The following is a 27,328-nucleotide window of genomic DNA, read 5'->3' as shown; positions in this document are numbered from 1 at the left end:
GTTTCATCACCATGACCTCCTGTCCAGGAAATGATCAAGTCTCAACATCTGCTACTGAGACTGTTGTTTTTTTTGTTGTTATGAGGGGGCACAGGCACTGGAATTAGGAGTACCGCATACTTTTCCTTTCCTATGTTAACACTGTCTCAGTCAATGACAGCATTTTCTACTCTTTCTGAGAGCAACCTGAGCAATATCTCACCCCTCTTCTGTGTCATCCGATGGTTTTAAGAACCTCAATAATGCCACCTCAGAGTTATTCTTTTTGGCCTTGCCAGTATCTACCCATGAATGGGCTTGTGCTTTGGCTACTGCTACAACCGCTACCTTCCGCTTTTGACTGCACCCCTTTCAGACTGGTCAAGAGACCATCCACCCTATCTATTAGCATTCCATGAAGGCCTCTTTTATTAACCTGAAGTTACTCAACAGACATTCTGCAAGGTAGTGGTCACAATGATAATGAACTTATTGCAACTAATAGGAGTGCAGTGTTCCTGTAATATTAAACACAGATATTTAGCTCAGCTTGAAATGAATACATGGAACCATCTCCTTAGTACCCCCACTTTAATGTGAAGGGTAGGGACTGATGTTCAGTACCAATCAGGTTGCAAACACGAGTAGGATGTATTGCAGCAACCTACAGCCTGTCATTACTCACTCAATTTAAAGACAGGAACATTCTTTCTTTGTTAAGAGATGAGCTTGAACTACTACATGAGTTAAGAAACTGTCAGTTTTATATAGCCATGCTCATTGCAATAAAGAAACTAGACTAGTGATTCCGAGGTGGTATAATGCTTATTGTAGAGATTCTTATCATGTGAAGCCCAAGGTAAGTGTAGGAATACTCACAAGTTTTTCACAGAGAGTTGTGCATTTTGATTTTTTTTTTATGGGCAACTTGAGCATTGCTGCATTACAGCTGTAAATCACAGAGAAGAAACTCCAATGGTCTCGTGCTTATGTACAAATCACCAGTAAACTATACACGCTGCTTAAATAAGCTGGGTAATATGCTGAAGGTAGTGTCTTCCACTGACTATAGTATAACTGGGAGAATCCATTGCTTACATGGGGGATGACAGAAATAACTTGGGAAGGTTTGATGGGCAAGGGTGGCCTTTTGGATCTAAACATCAGTGGTAAGTTTTTTTTTTATTGGATTTCTGAGTAACTTGTGGATTATCCATAACAAAAATGTGTGCATGCAAGGTGGTTCATAAACATACCTGGTTCAGAAGAACCTGGGTTGAAGGATAGTGACTGAGTTTATTGTGACATATCAGACATGAGGATATGCGTACTGCACATATCGATAAAGAGAAAAGCAGCACTGTCAGCTGATTACCACTTGATGTTCAATTGAATTAGATGGAGAGGTCATGGCTAGACAGACTTGAGACACAAAGGAGTAGAAAGAATGTGAATAAGTTCCAAAAAAGGCTAGATCCATTTAGTACGAACGGACCAAGTTCAAGTCCACAATTGCTGATGAAGCTGCAAGGAAATGTAGTCAACATGTTTGTTATTAAATGCTATGATGGTAGCCCGTGGCTTAATTTTGGATACTACTGGAAAGCTGTGTGGCTGGACAAGGTGGCTTTTTAGGCAATTTTTTTTGTATATTTTCCTTTTTCATCTGAGAAATATCAGTAGGCCAAGGGGCTACAGTGAAAATGGCTTCTAAAGTTAGAGCTCCGTTATGAAGTGCTAAGGATATGCCATGGAAAAAGAATGTCAGGTGGCCCCAGATATATTCATGTAAATTAGTTAGTTTTTTAAAAGAAGGTCAAGGCAGTACTTCATTATGGCTAACCACCACTGTGAGGTATCAGTGGTAGATCAACACATCTGTAGTGCTAAGGCTACAGGTTTGTGTAGCTTAGAAATATTGCCTCAGCTGCCTAACAGTTTGTCCATCATTGTCACAAAAAATGTGCCATCGGTAGCTATTTTACAATAAAGTCATAGACTGGGAAGTCATTGAGCAACCTGAACATGTCTAGGAGGTGCTGTAGGTGAAATCCAATGGTCAAATGCCTATTCGCTACTGTAACTCAAAGATTCACTATAGATTTGTGAGTTAATGTTTAGTTTGGAATACATTGGTGGTGCAAAACGGGTCCAGAGTACAAGTAGAAAATTACTTTTGGACAAGAACAACTCTAAATGCAAATTTGGAAAATTAAGTTTCAAAAATAGTTCTTGAAGCAAATAATCCAATTGCTGTACAATCGCTGTTAAAGTTTTGCTGTTTTCAATGAGAGCCTAAACTGCTGTTTAAATGTAGTAATTCTGAACATATCAGCTGAGATGTTAATGATGTATTCCTATGTGAAGAAGTTCAGCCATTGATGCAAATCCTGTACTGCTGATTCTGTCATGTCTAATAAATTGGATCTATATTATAATATCAAAGGTTTAAAATTTTGAATCACTAAAGATTGAACTTTAGTGATCAAAGTCTTAAACCATCAAAACAAAAAAAAAAAATACCAAATTAAAAAAAAAAACTAAATAGTGTGTAGGCAGGGGGGCAAGCCCCACTGCACCCTGCACCCCCCTACTTAAATATACCAACTCCAAGAACGCACTACATTGAAGTAAACAGAAATCTCCCCCTACGGAGATTTTCAATTTAAACATTCGATGTAGTGCGCTTTCGGTATTCTCATGTCGACAATATTGTATTTGATATTGTCAGACTTCAAGATTTTAATATAGACCCAATAAATTGTGTTTATATTCCTTTGGGGGGGGTGGGGGAACTATCTGCTTAAGCACAAGCCTTTCTGATTCACATTTTAAAATATTTATTTCTATTCTGCCCTTTTCCCTGAGTTTCTTATCATCTAATTACCCTTGCAATTGCTGTAATTGTTCTACTTTATTCAAAATCAAGTCATTGTGACTTTTGTATTTGTCTCTACTCTGCAATAAGGCATCCTCTAAATGCAACCTTGCCCCCATCATGCTCCCACTTTCTTATTATTTTCATTATTCTGTATCATGCTCCTTGCATCCCAAAGTACATTTTTTTTATTTCTGGCTCCTCCATTTGTAGAAGCCCCATTTCCAATGCTCTTTGCCTTGTACAATCACTACCCAGTGTTATATGTAATGATACTAAGGCATAGTTCCAGTGTGTCCTTCCTTAATAAAAATGTGCCTCCCATTATTTATATATAGTTCTGAAGTTAAAAAAAATGATAATTTATACTGCCTTAATTTTCTTTTTTCCTAGAGAAAGTATGGCCTACCTAGTCCCTAATAAAATGTCTCCAATCATCTATATAGTCCCCTTGCTCTAAGATCTCCCTAAATTATTGCCTGGCTTTAACATGGCATGCTTTATCTGAGATTATCTGTCCACTTTTAGTTCTATAGACAAATTAGAATCTCTTCCTATAATTTGCACGTTATCCTCAGGAATTCTAGATTTTGATGAAATGCTTAAAAAAATCAGGCCTAGATTCATTTTGAGCATAAAAATTGCAAATTGCTGCCCTTTTATTTCCTAGCTTCTTCTTCTTTTGGCTTTTTCCCAGTTAGGAGTCACCACAGTGGATCACCTGTCCGCTCATGATTGGCAGTGGAGTTTTACGGTGTCGAGCTGCCAGCCCGGCGTCCAACCTCCCACAGAAGGCACACACACACACACACACACACACACACACACACACACACACACACACACACACACACACACACACACACACACACACACACACACACTCACACCTAGGGCCAATTTAGAGTGTCCAATCCACCTACAGCATGTCCTTGGGATGTGGGAGGAAACCGGAGCACCCAGAGGAAACCCACGCGACCACAGTGAGGACATGCAGACTCCGCACAGAAGGCACCCCAGCTGAGGATTGAACTGGAGAACCTCTTGCTGTGAAGCAGCAATGCTACCATTTATTTCCTAGCTATTCCCTCTAAATTACCCATCTACCCTGAGCACTTGATTTATTTCTTCATTGACTACTCCTAGTTTCCTGCATATGAATATCACCACCCAATGCTTTCCTCCTATTTTGTGACTGACTGCCAACATTTGCAAGTCTTTTAATTTCAGTTTATGTAATTATTTCACATTCATTTAGTTCCTTGCAATAAAATCAATTTTCCATTTTTTATTTTGCTTGTTTGTGATAAACCTACAGCCCTCTTCTGTAGCTTACTTTGGTATAACCTGATTGCCTCTTGCAAGAACACTAGATGATGTGCCTTGGTCAACCCCCCTTGACTGTCCTAAAAGACTGCCCCTGAGTTGAAGCATGAGATTATTTGGCAGATTATCCACCGTACTCTCAGCACTCAAAGGGTATAATGAGTATCCTGTGTTTGGTTTGGTTGTATCAGATTCCTTCCTCCCGACTGTCATTGACTGTTGGGATAACAAACTTGTTCATTTTTCATTTACAATAAATGCATATCTAGGCAACCTGGACTTGACTATAAGCATTAACACCTCTTATACAAACACTGAATTTCTGTTCTGAAATAAAAACATGATGAACTGGCATAACTGTCACAGGAAAGTTATAATGTTCACTCTACCTCTGTACCTTATTCAGTGTATTTTTGGTTAGACGCATTCCATCCAGTTGGTGGAATTTCTTTAATTTTGTTGACTTTGAGCAGTGAAAAGAAACATAAGAGACATACAATGTACTACGATTTTGTGGATAAAACATTCTTCGGCTACAAGTTAAAAGGAATGTCTTAGCTTATTTGTTTTATACTTTTTTGTAACATAGTTCGGTAAAAGATTGCAACAAAACTTATAATATTAATATTATCCTAAATGAAACCTTGCTGTAAGCATACATGCTTAAGCCAAGACCCTTCAATGTTCATGTTTTATGTAAGTAAATGTTATGCACTCGTTATCTCCTTTCTCTGTATAGTGGTGTACCATGCAATACTCACGCTCCCATGCATCACTTTATATATGAATGCTTCTATTGTTGTTCTTTTTCATTCTCTGCCTGCCCCCACTTAAATAAATAAAATACAGACTTAGTAATCTAACTTTTCACACATGCTTACACACATCCCTATGCAAGTACATCTTTTTATCTTCGAATCATGGGGGAAACTACCATCTTCAGAAGAAGTTTGTAATCTTTTATCCCTGTGTCTGGCTCCTTCCACAAAATCAGTTCATTGTGTTACCTAACATTTTTTGTCACCCACTTCTAATCTTAAAGCATGTGTATTCACCCTTTCTATTTTTGTCTGGGCTGGGGTCATGAACCAGTCTCTTTCCTTTTGATGCTTTCCCATCTCTTGCTTTGGATTCAGTAATGTGCTTGTGCCTATCATAGAGCTGTGACTCTTTCTATAGCAAGCTTTATTAAAAAAAAAAACTCTAAGCCTCTGAGTTTTGAATTTATATCACAGCTACCCAGCAGATAAAGTCTTTATCTGCTGCTGAAACTAACAACTTAAATTCAGTCGGTGGGGACGTGGGAGACACTACAGAGAGATTTTCAGCCAGACTTGACTGAGAAGTTAATTCAGAGGAAAAGGAGAGAGCATTCATTTTGGATATGCTATTTTCATATTAAAGAAATGAGTGATTGTATCACACTTTGCATAACTGCATTGTTTTGTTGTAGGTAGATAAACTGTAAAGCCTTCCACGACAAGGAATAGCTGAGTGTACAGTCTGTTGTTGCAGAAAGTATGAGAATATACCAAGCTGCAGCGTTCAGAAAACAAACAATAATTGTTCTACATCTGCCTCTATTACTTCATAAGTGTTCATGATGATAATTAATGGATAGCACCACTTATATACCTTTTATTTTAAGATACATGGCACCACCTAATCAGGTCAGGCATGGAAATACAACAGTAGTAAATAATATAGTGGACAATGGATCAGAAGAAGAATATCAAACAAAATGACAACTGCGGTCCTTATTAAACTTTGCTTACCTTCTTCATCATGTTTATTGTCAATGACCCAGTAAAAGCTTACAACTAGTTAGTGACAACTATAAAGAGATGATACAGTCAGTCTTTGGCATACTTCTGAAATCCAGATTTTTGTAAAATTTCCAGAGTTTTAACTCATATTTTTGGTTTGTTCTTCATAAAAGTTGTTTTCTGAGAATCAGTGGGGCTAGAACTTGTTTAATGACAGATATTTGAGTTTCAGACTTCATAACCTTTTGCAAATAATGGTAACACAAAACATTTTATTCTAGCAATCTTCTAAGAGCAATATTTAAAGTTTGTCCCTATTTTTGGGCCTTGTCCCCAAATATTTTAGGCTTTGCCAGATTTTTTATGCTAAGAAGCTGAGCAGTAGGTCCTTGATGTTGTTATGTATTGCTTAAGGGAAGATACAATTATATATTGTGAAAGGACAAAAAAATCCAGCTTATGCGTTTCTTCCAAGTCTATATCATTTAATAGGGCTGTTCTGTTTAGACAGTCTTCCTTTTGGGAGAGTTGTTACAGTACACACTTTGTTAGACACACAACTTCAGAAGTATCTCTGCAACTCCTATCGCAGTCTTAAACCTCTGTTTCTTGCAGCAGTAGTAGTGACTACTGGTTACTTTTCTTCTTCTTCGTCCTTGAACACTGACCTACTTGTTTTGTACTGGTGATTATGATTTTTTTCTGTCCATCTTCCAGATGAATAACACAGTGCTTTGGTTTAGCTGCTTGACCAACTAATTTAGCTTCAGGCTGCAAACTTTGACAAGGCTTCTGTATTATTATATTATTATTATTATTCTTATTACTATTGGCTGGAGAGCCTCCTTTGTGGAGTCTGCATGTCCTCCCCGCGGTCGAGTGGCATTCGAAAGACATGTGTGAATGGGCGTGCCTTCGTTGAAGGTTGGGCGTCGATCTGGCACCTCGGCAAAAATCTACTGCCAATCATTAACGGACCAGAGTTCCGCTGTGGTGACCCCTAACCGGGAAAAGCCAAAAGAAGAACATTACTATTATTGTTATTATTTTATCTCCTGCCTTTAAATATGTTAGTTTTCTTGAGTTTTACCATAGTAGTATTTTTGTCTCTGCAGATTTTTCTTAAGCATTCCCTTTGCATTGTATTGATTTCCAGTAGTCATTAATGTAACTAATGTAAATGACCATTGACACATAACTGGTAAAAGACAGACTCCTTCAAACTGAGTATTCATATTTTCTAAAATTGCAGGGCTGAAAGTCTTTTTAGATATTAGTACTGGCCATTCTCATGAGGTTTTTCACTGGATATTGCTGTCCACTTTTCCTTTCATGTGCACATATTGCATTCTGAACTTAATATGTATGAATTCTCACTCCTACATAAATCCGAAGTCTTGGCTTTTGTATTATGGGGTATCTCCTCTCCTGAAAATGTAAACTTTAGTTTACTAATTACACTTGTTTGTATCTGTATCTGTTAGGTTGTTCTTTTCAAGGAACTTTGAATAATAGATGGCACATATTAAATATATTGATTCTTTATACTGAAACAAATCTGCACCTGCCCACCTCCGTGGATAACCTGATATAACTCCTCCATCAATTACAATCATAAGAACATGCAGCAAAAATCTCAAAGCAAATCCCAAAAACAGGGTTTAGTGAGCAAATACAAACTTAAACAAGTAAGTTTACAATCATAAGAACTTATCAAAGTTCTCAGCTATGCTTAACTAAAAACAACATTCACTTTTCTCAACAGTCCCCATAGACATCCAGCTATCAAATACATAAAAACCCTGTACACCCCAAAAAGAGAACTTAGATCCATGGACCTAAAACACACTGAAGCTGGTCCTCACTAATATGGGAGACTGCTGCACACCCCCTACTGTAATGCCTTCCCTGGTTAGATCAGACCACAAAATGGTCTCCATTGAAGTAAAAATATAACCTGGACCCCCAGCTAAACCTGGAATATTCAGGAACTATTCTAAGGCTAACCTCCTGTTATTAAGTGAGAACCTGGCAAATTTTCAAGCCCCCATAAACCCTGAGAACACTTCTGCCTATGCAGAACTGTTCACAGAATCCGTGTACAAGCATGTTAATAGCTGCATAGAGGCAGCTGTACCCACCAGGAAGAAGGACAGAACTAACTCAAAGAACAAGCCACCCTGGTGGAATCACAAAATCAATAGGCTATATAACAGGAGGAAGAAATTCTTGGCAAAAATTAAGAGGTGCAGCACCCAGCAGGATAAAAGCACTCTCATCAAACTAAACAAACAACTCAGAAGACAAATGAAGTGTACCAAAGCCAAATTTGAGGTACGTTTGGCCTCCCAGGCCAAGGACAACCACAAAGTATTCTTTAGCTATGTCTGCGTCCTCAAAGGCAATACACAGTTGTGTGCAGAGCAAACCTCCTGGCTGATAAATTCAGCTCCAACTTTACCCATCTCTCCCCCTCGACCTTCCCTCAGGAAATATCATCAAATGTAACTCCCCCTACTATCACTAGGGAACAGGTCCTTAATGTTCTCTCTAAGACCAAGAACACTGCATCAGTGGGCCCTGACAATATCCCAGGATGCCTTCTTAGTAGCATGAAACATGACATATCAGGGCCTCTGGAATTACTATTTATCTGTAGCCACCAAACAGGCTTCATGCCTCATGAATGGAGAAAGGCAACAGTTATCCCTCTGCAGAAAGGTGGGCCATCTATAGAACCTGGAAACTACAGACCCATAAGTCTCAATAATCTTATATGTAAAACCATGGAAATAATTTATTTTATTTATTTATTTATTGACATTTGTTAAACGGGTTTGTCCAACTGGGCTTGTGGCCCATTTTCAGTGGAGACCCGAGGAGAAAAGCTCCAATACATAGACACAATAAAGAATAATCAAACTTTACAATCAGAAATGTAGCAGCAATCTGTTATACAAAAAATGTTAAACAATAGAATAGCAATGTAAACATGTAAAACATTTTTTTTCACTGCAGCAACTATATTTACATATACACATATATACAAGGAAAGTTTTAACCAACAGTGTTAATTTAGTAACTTTAGTGTATATCTATAGTAATTTAGTACTTAAATGAAAGGGAAGGGAGAAAGGGAGGTGTAGTAGGGTGGCACACAGGTTGGGGCTTGGCAAGGGCAAGTTTTGAAGTTAAGTTGAATTGTCATGGAGATGATCAATAGAGATATAGTAACTTCTAGACAATGGACCCAACCCAGTTTGGTTTCGTCAAGGGCAGATCATGCCTACTCAAACTGGTGGACTTCTTTGAGAAGGTCACTAAAGCAATGGATGAGGGCAAAGTCATTCACACTGCTTATCTTGTCCTGCCCAAGGGGTTTGACACAATACCCGACTTGAGTATTGCTGACAAACTCAAGAGGTTAGGTACAAACCCATATGCCACCAGGTATATAGCCAACCGGCTCACAGACAGGTCCCAGGAAGTTAGAACTGGGGAGTCCACCTCTACAAAGAGGCCAGTCACAAGTGGAGTCCCTCATGTATCAGTCCTTGGACCACTCCTTTTTGGCATTTACTTCTCAGAAGTCAAGGCCAGTGTCAGTAGTCTCTGGCTGACTAAATTTGCAGAAGATTGCAAATTAGGAGCTGTCATTGAATCCCACACCAACACAAATATTCTCCAGGAGGGGCTGACACAGACAAACAACTGGTGTCAGAGCCATGGAATAAAACTGAATGCCAAGAAGTGCATAATAGTATCCTTTGGGAAGTCATCCATCCCTGGTAACTATCATATTGACAACACATCCCTTAGAGTTGACCCAGTAGTCAGAGACTTAGGGATACACATAGATAGTAATTTAGCCTTTGATCCTCACATGTCTGCAGTGGTTAGGAAATCATTCTATGTTGCGCAACTTATAAACAAAGGTATGGCATCTAAGTCCAAGGAAGACATTGTTCCACTGTATTCGGCATTCATCAGACCTATCATTGAGTATGATGCCCTTTTTGTTATGTACCTAACCAGGCATATCCAAAAATTGGAACGTCCACAGAGATTCCTCACTGAAAGAATACAGGGAGTAAGTAAAATGTCCTGTGCAGACTGCCTCAAGACCCTATCTCTGTATTCTGTCTCCTACAGGTTTTTGAGGAAAGATCTATGCCTGGCATACATGGCAGTGTCAGACCCCACTTTGATGGACCTCCTGCATCTCCATAAAACAAACAGCATCAGAATTATCCATTCTAAAGACTTAAATCATGCCTGTGATATTAATTGGACCTGCTGGAGAGATAGGTATATATATCCCAGAGACTACCCCGTCTATGGAACAGGTTCACCATCCATGTGAAGCAGAATTCCTCCCTAACCCAATTCAAGTGCAACTTGGACAATTGTATGGGAAACTGGAAATTCATCCCTGGTTTGGCACCCATGTATCTAATGGGCAAAGGTAACCTGTAAATGGTTCATCTCTCAGGCCCATGCTTACACTTATCAAGGTTATCAGAACTTTTCAGAGTTTTGGGATGCATGGCTAGGCTTAAAAAGGCCTTTGTGGTCGTTATACTAGTAAACACCTATGAACCTGGTCATTCCCCTGCCCATAAGACTTTTTGGGAATTCTTTATACTCAGTTTGTGTGGGAAAACTATGGAACTCTTTCCCACACCAGACTCACTAGTGCTGAATCAAACTTCACAAAATTTCAATGTAAAATAAAGGTTTACCTCACTAATTTCATCATGGGACTTTTTTAACACCTGATCAGCACCTGTTATAAATCCTGTAGTGTCCCTACCCTTCTATCACCCTCTGTCTTAAAAATACTTCCCTTATCCCCTGACAACAACCTTCTTCACACCCACCTACAGCTATAACAAACTCTCACCTGCTATTCTTTTCGCTCTCACCATTTCCCTTCTTCCTACCTAACATTTCACCCCCCCACCTCTGCACACTCACTTCCACTCTGACTTCCTCTATACTTACTATCGCTATAGAGCCACCCCACCTTCACCCTACAACATCAGAAAAAACTTCTCATCTTTTTACTCCAGCTGGCTCCTGTGTCATACCAAATGCTCCCATTCCGTCACTCCCCTCTAACACTCTTACTCCCTTTTCTATTTCTGCACATCACATCCTTTATACTGCTCGGCTATGACTCTTCTTAGAAAGCTATATTCCTCTGTACCTTTTTCTATGTTGTCCGTAAATCCCACAACCATCACTGTAATTGTAAATTGTTCATAGGTTCATAGGTTCATAGGTTTATACTAGGCTATCTGCCCTAAGGCATTTATAAGCCTACCCCAATGTTTTGTGGCTTACGCCACCCCTTATGTTAAAAAATACATTTTCATGCAAGCTGCATTTTCTGATAAAGATGACCATACAAAGGCATTTATTCTGCTTAATTTAGGTGGCTCAGAAGCCATAGACAGTGTGTCTTCATTTCTGCATGCACCTGTTGTGTTTGCAGGAGAGGAGGAAAACAGTCATACAGTGGTACTGGCTTAGTCAAGGGAAGACCCTGAGTGCTTAAAATGTAAATTTAGAGAAATGTGCAAACCCTCAATCATTACACTGGAAAGGCAAGGGATCAAAAGCCTGGGGAAAGTTTTACAGCATGCACAACTGACTTGAGAAACAAGAGTAAAACGTGCAGATTTGTGCATGGTATTAAAGATGATGCTGTGAAAAGACAGACTTGTGTGTGGTATTAAAGATGATGCTGTGAAATTACAGACGTGTGCATGGTATTAAAGATGATGATTTTGCTTTGTGACAGTGATTTAACTTTGAATAAGGCCACTGAGATTTGTCAGATATATGAGCTCACAGAAATATGCTTACTAATGAGAAGTGCATGCTTCCAGCAACTTCCAGAGCTCACGTTGATAGCATGCAGCACATAGTTAAAATAAACAGGCCCAAGCACATGGCAGCAACTGTGAGCCCTGCAACAGTCACTGGGAAACCCCATCGTTTTCTAGCAAATTAAAACAGTGTGCACAGTTTCAGTGAAGCACAAGGGTGAGTCAGCAAACTGAAAGTATGTGCTCTCACCTAGCCTTATACTCAACTGTTGTAATTGTGGTGGCAATCATGCATCTTAAAGAGAAAAGTGCTTAGCTTTTGGTCAGCAATGCCACTGATGTAAAAAGTGGAATAATTTCTGATTTTGTAAATCAAGAGAGGCACATTCTTTTATTAAAAGAAAACTTTCAAAGAGACAAGTTGATCAATTAGAAAGCTGTGACCCTACTTGTTATGTTGATGGTGTGTCTGTGTTTACTGAAACAAACAGTCAATGCAGTAGATTTAAGGGCAAAGAATGAAGTATTTTGTACTGTTTGGATAAAAAGAAAACCCACAGAGCTCTAAGTTGACACACATTCAAAGTGCAATGTTATGTCAGCAGAAACATTTGCTAGAGTATATGCTGGTGAGACGCTTGATTTGGCAAAGGGTGTGAAGCTTGTTGCTTATGATGGTGAAGAAATTCAAACTGAAGGTTCAGCAATGCTTTCATGTTAACCTGCTGGGAACAGCTATGACTTGCAATTTTACATAGTCAAAAGGCACGTACAGTCATTATTAGGCCTCAGAGTTTGAAAATGGGAATACTTTCATTTAATAAGGAAGTACACCATGTAAGTTTGAAAGACCACTGTTCTAATTTCACCCAAACTATTTTGTCTACCTGTGCTGATCTTTTTGAAGACAAACTAGGCAAACTCCCAGTTCTGTACTCCATGAAGTTAGACCCTGAACTCAGCCCAGTTGTCAGGCCAGCCCGGAAAGTCCCAGTAGCTATGCAGCACAGAGTCAATGCAGAGTTAGATAAAATGTTGCAGCAAGGTGTAATTTGTCCAGTAGGTTCGTCAACCACTACTGAATGAGCATTTTCCATGGTAGTAGCAGCTCATAAGAAAACCTCAAGTGATATCAGAATATGCATTGATCCATGAGATTTGAACAAAGCACTGGAAATACCTCATCATCCAATGCGCACAGTCAAAGAATTCGCTGCTCTTATGCCAAATGCTACTGTTTCTTCTGTCTTAAATGCAAACAGAGTTCATTTTTGGCAAATTTTGCTTGACTGAACATCTTCATCGCTAACCACCTTCAGTACTCCTTTTGGCAGGTACATATTTTTGAGAATATCATTTCAGATAAATTCTACCAGTGAAGTCTTCCAGCATCCAATGGAGCAAATTTTTTCTGGGTATCAATGTGTTCTAGTAGATTATATTCTAGTAGGAGGTAATGGTGAAGCTGCGCACGACAGAAACCTCATGAAAGTTCTGGAAAGAGCACGTGAAGGGAATCTTAAGCCGAATCCTCAAAAATGCAAATTCAGGCTACGAGAAGTTATTCATGTTGGTCATTTGTTTACCACTTCAGGCTTACGAACAGATCCTTACTAAAACAAATAACAGACGTCAGAGGTGAACAACAAATGCAACACAACAACCCGGACTACTCAAATAGTCACATGACAACCTCATTAACTAACTTAAACCCTCAAAGACACACTGTTCAAACTAAGAAAACTTTTTATAAGTATATAAAACAGTTAAAATTAATTAAAAAATTTTAAACACTAAACTGCGCCCTATAGAAACTTTTTAAACACACATTAAGGATTTTAGTGACCATAGTTTTAAATTTATGGTTTTGAAACAATTAAAATGGCAACTATTGCTTAACGCTGATCACTGGCCAGGACTTAATGAACTGACTTTTGTGTCTAATGTACTGAAACTGTAGGAATTACGAAGGCAAAACTTTATTTATGAACTTTAACAGTGTTTAAAATGTTTGTCTTATAGGGAACAATTTAAATTTAATTTAAAAAACATTTTTAAACACTAAATTGTTTTATATATGTACAAAAGTTTTTTTTTTTTTTTTTTTTTTTTAGTTTGAACAATATGTCTTTACAGGTTTAAGTTAAGTAATGAGGTTGTCATGTGACTATTTGATTTAGTATTTAATTATGGTGCGAGTAAAAGGAATTCATCTGAATAAGTCTGATATTAGTAAGACAAAAGCACGTATCATCTGTATTTTTTTATTAAAGATTGTTTCAAGTAGTCTGGTTGTTGAGAAGCATTTGCTGTTCACCCATGACATCAGTTATTTGTTTTTGTAAGTTTGTTTTTCATTTCCCAAGTTTGTGCTGTCGGCTCTACCGGTATTGTGTTTGGAGAACGCAGTGGCCTCACAGCCCTTATTTTCGAATTCTGATTCGCTGCATTTGTCACAAAAAGTTGGAAATTTACTGCTACTGGTGCAGCAACTGTCTCACAAGGTTAATGTTATTTTCTCTTTCTTGTCTACTCCTTTGACTCAACACCAGTATTCCTCTAAGAACATTAGAGTACCACACCTCTGGATAATCCCGTTGAAAGGAACAATGGCTTTCCATTGGATCCAGGAACTTGTTTTGGAACATAATGGTTTGAACAGACTTGGTGGGGATGCCCCCAATTTAGCAGACTGGATTTCCAATAATTCTAGCCAGTTTCTTTCTACTACACCATCAGCTACTAACAACATTTGTAACCTTTTGGATGAATTAGATTATGAATTACTGAAGCAAAAACAAAGTTACAAGTTCATAGGTTGGTACTTGGCTATCGGCCCTAGGACATATACAAGCCTAGCCATAACAATTCCCTGGCCATTTCTTCCCACACTATTTACTTCCCTGGACCCCTGTCTAGCAGGGCGACTGACGTGATCCCCGGGGTGAATTTCCTTTCTCTCATCCAATCGTCAAGGTTCCTTCTGAAGAGGGCCAAAGAGGTGCTCTGCTTGACACATATGGGCAGTGAAGAATCTTTTTTTTTTGGAGGCCATAAAAGTGAACCAAGTCCCTAAGAGGCTTCAATTACAGAGATACTCACAGGCCTCGAAAAAGACTCTCCACTTCACTGTGACCTATTAGCCAGGTTTGACTGAAATGGTTTGGAATTATTGGAACTATTAATGAAATACAGTTTGAAAATTATAGTACAATTAACTATGGAAACATTAACTAGGGAAACAGATTGAACAGCGTATTTTAGCGGACAGTGACTATGTCCATTATCAGTTTGCCTAGCTTTGTATTTTTCTAGTACTGATTCACAGGTGGAGAAACAAACTACAAAAGGTTAAAAAATTAGAAGGGGATTGTAATCCACATCAGGTTGGTACTACCTATCCAGAAACTCCACCTTCTCAAGTATGGGAAAACAGCGAGCTCCTACAAAATTGGTCTGATCATAACAATGTTGTGTATGAGCGGTTTACAGGTAATGACCTACAAAATAACATAGGGTTTTTTCCAACAATTTAATAATGCGCATAGTACAAATTTTCCTCCCCTCTGGCGGTCAGAAAGATTAAAACAAAAGCAACATCAACAATCAAAGATGAACTCGAGGGGACCAGTAAATTACCAGAACCAATTGAAAAACAGTACAGGGTACCCTCCTCTCAATCAACTCCAATGGAAAAACAAATATCGCACTCACCTTGAACCTGACTGCCCCATTGGAGTTAAACAGCAATCCGTCAGTTTAAACACTTGTCCCAAGCATTGCAAAAATACAGTTGTGTACACTTACCATAAATGTAGATGTTCGAGTGTATTCACTGTTGTAGTCATTGCACTTGGGCAACCCGCTGGCAGGTTGCCCTCAGTCGGCCCGACCAACAAAGTCCTGGGTCCCGCGTCAGCCACCGTCCCCCCCTCCACGACATCAGGTCCCCAGGGGTACAAAACATGCAGCAGACACCATCACATCAGTCTTTCTTGCCCCAGATGTCGGGTGCTCCCCGAATGGGGAGCAAATAAAATTAAAAACAAAAAATATATCTCCAATCCCAAAAGCAAATACACCAAAAGGGCTTTTAAGCACAGTGAAAGAAAGTAGAGGTATAGCCAGAGAAAAATAGGGGGCTAGAGGGAGGGTAATCAGGACTGCAACATTGAATACACTCCAACATCTACATTTATGGTAAGTGTATACAACTGTACTATGTTCTTTGTGTTTCACTGTTGCAGTCATTACATTCGGGTAGACTCCCAAAGCTATGGTTGGGCGGAGGGAATTATACAGCATTAGGACCAGCTATAAGGCCCTGCAGAACAGCAGGGGCAAAGCCAGCTCTGGATTTAGAAAAAAGTGGTAAATGGTAATGTTTGGTGAACGTATGAACTGAGCTCCAGGTAGCAGCTTCTACCTCTGAAAAAGGCTGTAGAAGTAGATGCAGCCCTGGTGGAATGGGATCTGATCCCCAGGGGGACAGTTTTTCCATGGTGCATATAGCAGAAACGAATGCAATGGCTTATCCATTTGGAAATGGTTTGCTTTGAAATAGTCTTCCCCTCTGCCCCTGCAGCAAATCCCACCAGCAGCAGTTCAGATTTTCTTTGAGATTTTGTCCTGTTTAAGTAAAATCTAAGTTGTCTGTGTACATCCAAATGAATGAAGGATCCGCTCCCCCCTGTTCTGTGTATTGGGAAAGAAAGTTGGCAAATGAATGGTCTGATTAACAGCCACACTGGATACCACCTTAGGCATAAAGGATTGGATTGGTTCTGAGAGATGCCCTGTCCGCATGAAAAATGACGAAAGGTGCCACTGCCATAAGAGCCGGTAATTCAGAAATCCTTCTAGGTGAAGTGACTGCAAATTTTAAGTCTGCAGTAGCAGCTGGCTTGAAAGGAGGTAGAGTGAACTTTTCCAATACAAAACTGAGGTCCCAGGCAACAGTTGGAGCTCTCCTGGGTGGTCTTAAGTTTTTGGCCCCTCTGAGATACTGCTTTAACAGAGGATGAGAGAAGAGGGGAGGTTCTGTGTTGTAATGAGCTGAAATGGCTGAGGCATGGATTTTTAGTCTTTTTCTTTTTGTTTCTTAAAATAAAATTGTAACATTTCCTCGCAAAAAAGCCACGGATCTCAAAATAAATAAAATCCACCAAACGACAAACCAAATGCCTCAAAAACTTGTAAACAGTAATAAAAATAAAAAAGCGAGTCACCAAGACAGTGTTTGCGTGAAGCACAAGTTTATTTAAAATTAAATAGGGTTAAAGTAAAACCAGCTAAGCGCTTTCACCAAAAAACATGAATTGGCTTCATCAGAGTCAATCAATGATGATGTAACTTCCTTTATATACTCTAATTACTTAAGCGATTATTCATGATTTTGCTTGCATCAGTAAAATTACTTTGACTAAACTTAAAGGCATACTTCCCCTGAATATGTAATGTACTGAATAACATGCTGTAAACCACAATAATCAATACATTCAAGATAAAACTATTAGTATTACTACTAATAATGAACATAATAGTATAAAAGATTGTTAAAAAATAGACTTAAAAATGCAAAACATAGTCGATCTGTTAGTTGCAGTCAGATAAGTGATTTCACAGTACACTTGAAATTAAACCTCTGCTGCCCTTTGCTTCAAAAAGGGAGCTACTGAACAATAATCATTTAAACCTGGCTTGTAACAAGCATTTAATCTCAGTTGCAATTTAGTTTCTATGGCTTTTAATTCTAATTCCTCATCCCCACCCCTAGAGTCACTCTGTACTCTGTCAATGACAAAGAATAAAAATCTCTTATAGCTGGTACATTCTAGAGTGTGAACATATAAAGCATTGTTAATTTATTTTTTATTTTTAATGTCTCTAAGGTGTTCAGTAATGCGATCCTGTAGCCCTCTTTTGGACTTGTCTACGTAGAAACCAGGGCATAATAAGCATGTAGCTAAATAAACCACTATAGTGGTACTGCAGTTGCACCTTCCAGGGTATCCTATAGAACGTTCAAAACTTCCTATAAAGACATTCGTACCATCATTGATATTTTTACAGGTCTTGCAAGCACCACATTTGTACATCAATGACCTGTGCTTGTCTTGTTTTCTGTTGACACTTGAAAGAATATTCTTTATATTACGCCTTCTACTGTACACAACCTTAGGTTTATGCCCCAACTTTTCCTTCATTTCATTGTCAAAATGAGTTTCCCATATATTACTAACACTTGATACCAAGTTTGATGTTTCTGTATTGTATTGTAATGCCAGAACATTGATGTCTAGCTTGGTCATGTTGGTTCTATTAGTATTTAGACCTGCTTTTAAAATAGGGTTAAATGTAGTGTTTCTTTTAAGCATAACTTCTCTCTTATCTTTCAGCAAAAGACTTAAAGGGTAGCCTCTGTTTTGGAACATTCCAATTAATATATAGATCTCTCTTTTAATATTTTGTTGCTACTAATGAGTCTAGATAACCTGACCATTTGGCCTTTTATTATACCCTTCCTCTGATGGAAGGAGTGGCAACTGTTATAGTGCAGTAACACATTGGAACATGTTTCCTTTCTGTGGATGTTACTGGCCAAGGTGCCCCCAGCAATGTCCTTAGTGAACTAAATATCTATAAATTCTATCTTATCACAGTGCCATTTATATGTGAACTCAAGGAAAGTGGTTGTGCCGTTGATGTATTTTACGAAGTCATTCATCACATGTTCCTCTCCTCGCCATAAAATTAGTATTTCATCCAGAAACCTCACATACAGCAACACATTGGCCATAAAGACAGAGGAAAAACATACCTTCTCTTCCATTCTAGGAGAACCAGATTCACAAAGCTAGGGCTTTGGCCTCCATAGCCACTCCTGCTTCCCGATGATAGAATTCACCTTCAAAAATCATAAAGTTGTTAGTCAAGACCACTTCCAACTACTAAATTGACCTTGGACTGATCTATTGATTTGCTACTCATCAAACTTTCCCTGAAGAAATCTAACCCTTCATTATAGGGGATTACTGAGAACAAGTTAACCATGTCCACAGTTAGGAAACAAAAATCCAAGCTCTCTGTAATTATTTGTCTTAATAATTCCAAAAAGTGCCATGAACCTTTGAGTATATGTTGTGCCTCACTTACCACTAAACTTGTCCATTTGTCTATATATGCTGCTATTGGTTCAGTTTTAGAACCTCAGGCTGCTACTATTGGTCTAAGAGGGAGGGGGGTTGTACACATTTTTATGAAACTTTGGTATTCCAAAGATTACTGTTCTTCTTGGTTTCTCAACTGTTAAATATTTTGTGTCCACAATTTCTACTTCATTTTAAAACAGAGCATCGAATAAAAAAACATCAATCCTGGCATAAGCTCTATTAACAGCATTTCTTGAAGTCCTGCTATAAATTGTGGTATCATTCAGTATTTCAAACATTTTGGAACTGTAATCTGTATGAGACATAATGACTACTGCCAATTCATTCAAAATAGTGGCTTCATCTCTCGTAAGATTGTTAGTGCTATATTTGGTCTCTTTGACTATTTTTCTAAATTGTTGTTCACATAATTTGTCAAAGGACACTATAAGTGGGTGACTGGGGGGTTGAATGTGCTCTTACGTTTGGCCACCAAGTTCTTGTCCAAGCCTAAATTACTGTTTTTGAAATATAAACTGAGATTCAATTTTCTAGTATACAGTTTTAAGATAATCAAAACATTTGCAATGTCAGTCTTATAATTAGGTAAAAATGTCTTTCACTAACAATGACATCACTGTAATTGTAAATATAAAAAACATCACTTTCTAAAATATCACACTCCATTGCAACATCAGAATAATCGTTTTCAACTACATTCAATGAATCTTGGTCAGACATAGCAGTTGTGTTAAATAACTCAGTCAATGAAAGTCTCTCCTCCACCCCTGCTGTTATCCCTGTTGGGATAATTGCTGTTTCTGTTGCTCTGAACATTGCAGTTCTGCCTGCTCCAGGGGGTCTGTTTTCTTTGATTCTTCAGTCTCTCAGACCTCCTTAGTTGTTGACCCTCCTGAATAGAATAATGATTATTCCCCCTGGTGTTGTCAAACTCCCTTTCACCATCAGAACTGTTGTTCTGGGTATTTTCATTATTTTGAAGGCTATTTTCATGCACATTTCCCTGGGGCTGTTTTCTCCCAATATGTACTTGATTATTTGAATAATCAGCCCTGTGTCTGTCAAGCTTACGTTGCTTTCTCAAATTATTCTCTTTTACAAAGTTATTAATGTCTTTAAGAACATTCTCATAATTAAATTTGTATTGCTCAAAAGGTAAATCTGAAATAGTACTTTGATTTAAAACTGAAATCTCATTTTAATGTTAAATAAACTTGTGTTTCACACAAACACTGCCTTGGTGTCTCACTTTTTTATTTTTATTACTGTTTAAAACTGTAACAGTGTTGTTTTATATACAATGATCAATGGAGAAGAATATGTATTTTATAAATCCTATTGTGCTATATTTTTCTGTGTCTGGAGATTTTCTCCCTGGGATTTTACTGAAAAGAGATTTTTGTCTAGTAAGACTATCCTGGTCAACAAAAGGAATAAATATATAAATAAATATTTTGTATACTGACATGTTTTGCCTTTGGATTATTGTTTTGGTATAATCTGCATATGCCACAACTACAATACTTGTTCTGAGTTGCCATTCCTGACTGACACATTATATTTAAAAGCTTGCTGTTCTTTCTCATTTGTAGTCCCTAGACATGATTCATGTCTCAGGGATTTCTCTTCCTAGTTGATTGGTAAGACTTATTTAGCTTTGAATATAAAACTTTGATCACAACATATTCTTTCCTTAAAAGATAGTAAGACTGCAATGTGACTTCCTTCATTAACTACATTTCTAAGGATTTGTGTGTAAATCTCTGGAATGCTTTTACTTTTTCTTCCATCATTGGTAAATGCAGTGTTACCTGGTTCTTCTAAATATATTTTTGCTTATATAACAAATTTCCTAAACCTTTAAATACAGCAATATGCTGTGATGAATATCAATATTATACTCTGCACAGTCGTTAAGATGTCTATACTTCAATGCAACTGCTCCTAGATGTATACAGGCATGCAGTCTGTCTTTGTTTTTGCATTTTGAATTTATTTTCCTTTTCCTAGCTCCTCATAAACCAAACATTCCAATCTGTTAATTGAATCAGCCGTATTGAATCCTGTAATTTGAAACATGGTCTGATATTTCTTATTTTTGTATTTATATATTAGTGAAATTTGTCTGATAGCTTTCCATGTTATTTGTAATATGTTAGCAACTGTACATAACACTTTTTCCTGTCCTTTATTGCCCCAGTGCTTGAATAGTATTTTCAAACAGAACATTACACTTTTTACCAGTGTCAAAGTTAAATTCAGCATATGATTTATTAAGTCTCAATGTTGTTTTTCCAATGGTCTGACATGCATTTTTGACTCACTCATTATGATGTATTTTGGACTCAACTGGAGCAACTTCTCAATTTAATAGTGCAAGTAAATGACTAATTATTATGTTTCTGTTCAAGAGAATACATTTTTGATTATGCTTGCATTGCCTGCTATGTATCTTTGCAAAGCGAATCTTTTCACCCATCTTTGTAAAATTATTATTTCTACTGCAGCTTCTCCAGAGCTGATTAAAAGGAGAACGCTCTACTTCTGTTAATAGATATCACCTTTCTTATCCTTTTTATACTGCAAATATTGTCTTTGTATTATTGAGTAATGTACCATGTTCATGCTCTTTGGCTTTCTTCTTTAGCTCATTTACATCAGCCTGTATAATCCCTGTAGGATCCAATGCCTTGAAAAAAAATGTCAAGTGACTAGAAAGTTATTTCTAGACTCACAGGAATTCCTGAACTTCTGTCTAATTGTGATATTCTTCTTTGGTCTCCTATTGAAAGATAAAAGTGTTAAATGCTGCCAAGAGATCTTCCCCACCAATGTGCAGGACTGTTACACACTATAAAATTTTCTCTAGTCAGAAATTCCCTCATAGTAGGAAATTAATCAAATTGTTCAGATCCAGAGCTTGTAGTTTTCTAATAAACTTCCTTGCAGTAATAGAATTCCTGACAGTTGCTGCTGGTCCATTTTTATAACTGCAAATTATTACCCATGTACTTCAAAACATACAAACATTCAAAACAAACATATTTCTTTATATCTAACTCAATAAAACATTTGGATGTGTATAAGGATGCTCTATAATCTGCACATGATGTAGATGTGGGACAAGTCTCTATGAGAATTGTACTCTGCTTCAAGAAGGAATTCTGTCACATGACATGGGCTTTCTGTAGCTATCCAGTAACTTGTTTTAAATGAAGTGCTACAGTCATTACGATGGATGGGTAATCAGACGTTCATCCCTGGTCTGGCACCCATGTCGCTGATGGACAGAGAAGGTCAGTAAATCACCACCTATGTAAATGAAATTTGTGGATCACATTTGGGTTGCACGGCTAGGCTCATAAGGGCCCTAGCAGTTGTTAGCCTAGTACACACTTATGAACTTATGAATTAATACTAAACCCTCATCAAAGTGAAGTTCATTATACCAAGTTCCAACCCCTTTCCGTAGGAACTTGAGGGACCAGATCAGGAGTATACTTACTGATTACCCATCCAGTTGTCCAATAATAAGATCAGGAGGCAGCTTTGCTTTGCATAACATCCAAGGGAAGTCTGCTCCATAAACTAGGGATTTTCCATGATAGATATCCATCTGTCTCATTATATGCTCCTATTTTATGTTTCAGTGGAAGTTTAGCTCTCGTGTGAGTGTGCAGTATATTATTAAGTTTGTGGATGTGTAGGAGGCTGCTTAGGATTGGATCCTTTAAGTCTCTTATGCCAGACAGAGATCTCCTCTCAGAAATCAACAGGAAATGGAAAATATGAAGAGTACGTTTAGGCAGTCATGTTATTTCAAAGAAGGCATGCCCTTAATTGACTTAGCAAGGAAATGCTGTGGTCTCTTCAGCTGGGGTCATATGTCTAGACTGGTGTAATAAGCCAAGAAGCAAAAGGAATATAAAATTACTCTTCTTTAATGGTTAATTTTGAACTATATGAATTATATGTGCAGCGACTTAATATTAAGGTTCCTTTTGGCTGTCATGTGCAAGTTGCTCTGAAGTAAAACGTGGAACCTAATTTGAGTAATAGTTTAATGTTCTCTGGATTTTCTGTTTATATTTGATAAGGTGTGTGTGATAAAGCATATTACTCAAGTGACATTCTTTTAACTAGTACACATTAGAAATTTTGAGTTTCTTTTTTTTTTTTTTTGGTAAAAAAACCTGTCTGCTAAAATGATGTCCTGATTTGTTCAGTATATTTTTTTGTTTACATCTTTCATACAATCATCAAAGGTAAAACTTGTCAAAAATGAATAAAACTGTTGCTATAATCCTAACAAATACCATAAGCCAAAACTTGCAAACAGCTCTCCAGCTTAGAAGATCAGTAATTGGTTTTCTACAAAAATGAGTATCTATGACCACAGCATGAACTGCAAATATTCTTTGTGTGTTGAAGAAAAGTAGTTTCTACCTACTGTTTTTCTGTCCCAGCACATTTTCCTATGACAAATATGTGATAATCCTATTTATTTATTTTGCCAAAATACAACCTTATAGCTGTTGTGTGTGTAAATGTATGGATTAATGTAGAGTTTACTGCATTATATTTGATTCCAGAAAATACTGTAGACAAATCAGTGGACTTTCTAACTGCTTGTCATTGTGAGCACAGTGTGAATATAATGTGTATGTACATTTGCACGAGTATTTGTGGTCTACATGTATCTGTGCACTTGTGTGCATGCATTTTGTGTGTGTATGTTTATGTGTGCATGTGCATGTGTTCAAAAGTATGCGTTTGTGCAGACATCCTGTGATGGGGTTGACTCCTTGCATTTGTTGAGAACCTGCATAGACTCTTGCTCTGAACAGGTATCAGAAAATAAAGTAAGGGAAGAGTAGAAATTTGTACTGGGTTCGTACACAAAACATATATAAGTCAGTATCTTCTGTAATTCCCAGGTATGACATTGATGTGTATGAATATGTTTGATAAAATGTTTATTTTTTAATTAAACCATAATCTGCAAGCGGTTAATAAAAATGTTATAGGAAACTGGCAAAGAATACGTTCCCTGAAGTATAGTACCTGCTTAACTCTGTTTACATGCACTGCAGCTACATTTAATGCTCCCCTTATTCTGTCTTTGAAGTCGTCGGTTTCATTTCCAAAGTCTACATAATATAAACAAGCTTTCTGTTCTTTTGTATTTCAGACTAGCAGAGTCTCGCACAAAGCTTAAGGAAGAGAGTAATTCTGCGTATCACTAGAACAAAGGAACCATACTGCGAACACTTGACAGGCTGTGCTTGTCATTTCACCTTTTGCAAAGACCAGTATGACAGAGTGATAAGGGAGATTCGAGCCGAGCTGCATATCAACACTTCTTTATAACAGATTTGGATATTGTGACATTTTTACCTTGAAAGTATACTTTATTTAAATTATATTATTAAAAGTTTTAAGTGTTTTTGCCACATTACTGTTTTTTGAGTCTGTTTTGGTCCTCAGCTATGAAAGCACTTAAAAACAAATCAGCATGTTAAGTTACAGTTCTATTACAAACTGCTTTTTTTAGAAATAATATTGCATATTACAATGTTTCTTGTGATCAGTAAGCCGTTGCACTTGAATATGTAATAATAGTTTTAGTAGAAGTGCCTCACATGATCACCGATAAATATGCCATTCGTCTCATATTGTGGGGGAAGGCACATCAGTGTTGATGTTTAAATGGTTATAACCGACTGCAGTGAGAGATGATCTAGTAAACTGGGGTGCTAGCGTTAAATATTCCCGCAAGGTGATTCTAAACTAGACGGTACCCAGAAGAAGTAGGGTAGTAAACCTCCTTCTGCTTTTCAACTAGGACTAAGTGAAATCAACAAAAAGTGACTCGTTCAACAGTAGGAGTGGGGAAAAAGGCATCCATTGCTCATCATTACTCACAGAGGAGTAGCACTACTGTAACAGTCAGAGGATGTAGTAAAGTCAGAGATGCCTGCCATATGCACACTTCATAGCCACTGTCAACATAGGTATGAACAACTGAGGGGTGCCATCTTACTGATACTAAACTTGTTACCCAGCTGTATTAGACACATCCTTCTCAGAACATTTGGTGGGGAACCTAGAATACATACAGATGGGAAGAAATCACAAGTCAGGTAAAGCTATGATGCAAAGAAGGTGTGAGAGGGTGAAGGGGTGGGGGAGACAAAGAGAGAGTGAAAATATTCCAATTTATTTCACATACGTGTACACTGGCCCTTAATGTCAGACTTTAAACTGAAGGAATTAAAGAGCAATTTGCTTTCATCCATAGCACTGTTAACCCCCACCAGAAAGAGAGAGAGAATAAATATTTCAGTTTATTTCACATAAATCCACACTAGCCATTAACACAAGGCTTTAAACAGGGGAATTTATTTTCATCCACAACACATCTAGTGCCCTCAATCTGGTTGCCTCCCAGCATATTAAGAAGTTAGAGAGAGAAAGAGAGTAAATATTCTAAATTATTTTACATAAATGCATACTAGTCGTTAATATCAGACTTCCAGACTTTAAACTGACCAAATGAAGAGGGCATGTTGATTTCATCCACAGCACAGCTACCCCAACAATAAAATATCTACATGCCAGCCATTATGTCAAAAAGCAAACCAAAAAACATGTTTACCTTCAAATTGGAAATCCACTATTGCCCAAAGCTATCCAGATGCACTTTTTAATATAAATAAGCTTTCAGTTCTCTGCAGTGTCAGGGAGTCACAGGAAGGAAATGAAGAGAAACCTGAACACTTTTATAGGCACATAGGCAGTTACTAGGTATGCAGTACAGCAGACCACCAAGGGCTCTAGCTTAGCCTAATTTCCCAGCTGTCCCAAAACAGTGTCATGATAACTAACATGAATTACTTTAAGTGCTGAACATACCAAAACTTTTTAAATAAAGTTATTTTCTTGGACGGCCATGCCCCCTCTCCCCAGCTGTGGGCCTCAGGTCCCCACCTGAATCACCGTTATTATAATCCACCACAGACAATTTTGCATTAGTAGCCCCCTTCACTGGTCTTTTTTTTTTTTTTTTTTTTCATTAAAGTGCCTTGGTCTATCGTTTAATTTATTTTCTTTTAACTACTTTACAGACTACTTTTCAGATTGAATTTGCTATAAAATTAAATGACAACTTAGATTTTCATACAAATCTACTGGATACTAGATTAGCTACTGGAGAAAATGTTCTAACACCCAGATACAGAATGCCCTACCTATTACTCTCCCCTCATGTAATGACCCTTTCAAAATAAATAAATAAAGTTTATGATCGTCTGATTTACCTTCTTGTTCAACTTAAGGGAACATCATTTCTTTCCATCAATGTAGACAAAATTTGGACATATAAGAGAAAGGACTATCATTCTTTTTCCTGTAATCATACATAAGCTACTTTACAAAGATTACAATCCTATACATGCTGACATACAGTCCATTGTTTCTGCCATGTATTCACTACAGTCTCATAAAAATGTAGTAGTCTTCCTATGTCATCCAAATTTACAATTTATTGTCAGAAAACACCGTTAGTATTGCTTTAGCATCTACGTCAAATGATTTTCTATAGAAAGTTTAAAATCCCAGTAATTTCAGTTCCAGGTTCCTATTATATATCAAAACCTAGGTTCAGTGAAAAAGCTTTTAAGAAGCAAGTTAAAGATTACACTGTTTTTTTTTTCTGTTGTATTAGTATTGTAAATTGGTATAAGCTTTATATAATGATTTTTGGTTTGGGTAGTATTGTAAATAGCTATAAGCTTTATATGACGATTTTCATTTAATTTATATAGTAAATTGTTATATGCTTTATATGATCATTCTGGTGTGTTCTTGAAACAGTCACAGATATGTGTCTTGTATTAGTATGTCATTATGCTAATTTATGAATTTTAATGTATCATTTTATAGAGAAACCAAAGCTGAGATGAAAATAAATGTTTGCTCTTGGATTATATTTAATTTTTTAATTAAGTGAAATAAAGTAGAACACGTTAAAACAAGAGATCTCAGAATTCCAGAAGACACAAGTAATTCAATATTTCATTTCTCCTGATCAAGTAAAGAAACGCAATATACTCGTCCTAATGACTATATAATTTGTAGAGACACGGTTTGAATTTGTAAAGTCACCTATATACCTACATTTACCACAGCAGGGCTAACCACTGCAGTGTGAACCTCAACTCTTGGTGATTGTCACTGTTGCAGTGACACCCGATCCTATGTAAAAAGATGGGAAAGGGGGTTATGGATGGATGGATCTATATACCTATCTTTCGTGGCTATATATTTTAATCACTAAATTGTTCAGCTGGTTTGAGGGTCATTTTGTGTGCA

The 27,328-nt window shown here is 37.5% G+C and overlaps 1 protein-coding gene across 3 annotated transcripts in view; it reads left to right on the top strand.

The window, feature by feature from the left end:
* LOC122794421 (low density lipoprotein receptor adapter protein 1-like) overlaps positions 1-24,410 on the top strand; it is a 1,120,082-nt gene extending 1,095,672 nt beyond the window's left edge. For 2 of the 3 annotated variants that reach the window (XM_044062793.1, XM_044062791.1), the window contains one exon: positions 24,147-24,410. In XM_044062793.1, the coding sequence (XP_043918728.1) occupies positions 24,147-24,173 (27 nt within the window). In that variant the 3' untranslated portion in view covers positions 24,174-24,410. The remainder of the gene's footprint in view (positions 1-24,146) is intronic. The other variant, XM_044062792.1, reaches the window with a different exon arrangement.
* The last annotated feature ends 2,918 nt before the right edge of the window (positions 24,411-27,328 follow it).

This window comes from Protopterus annectens, chromosome 2.part1, assembly GCF_019279795.1.
Source record: "Protopterus annectens isolate FY-2018-M chromosome 2.part1, PAN1.0, whole genome shotgun sequence".
Lineage (NCBI taxonomy): Eukaryota > Metazoa > Chordata > Ceratodontiformes > Protopteridae > Protopterus > Protopterus annectens.
Note: the sequence above shows the minus strand (reverse complement) of the source record. Positions and strands in the feature narration are given on the sequence as shown.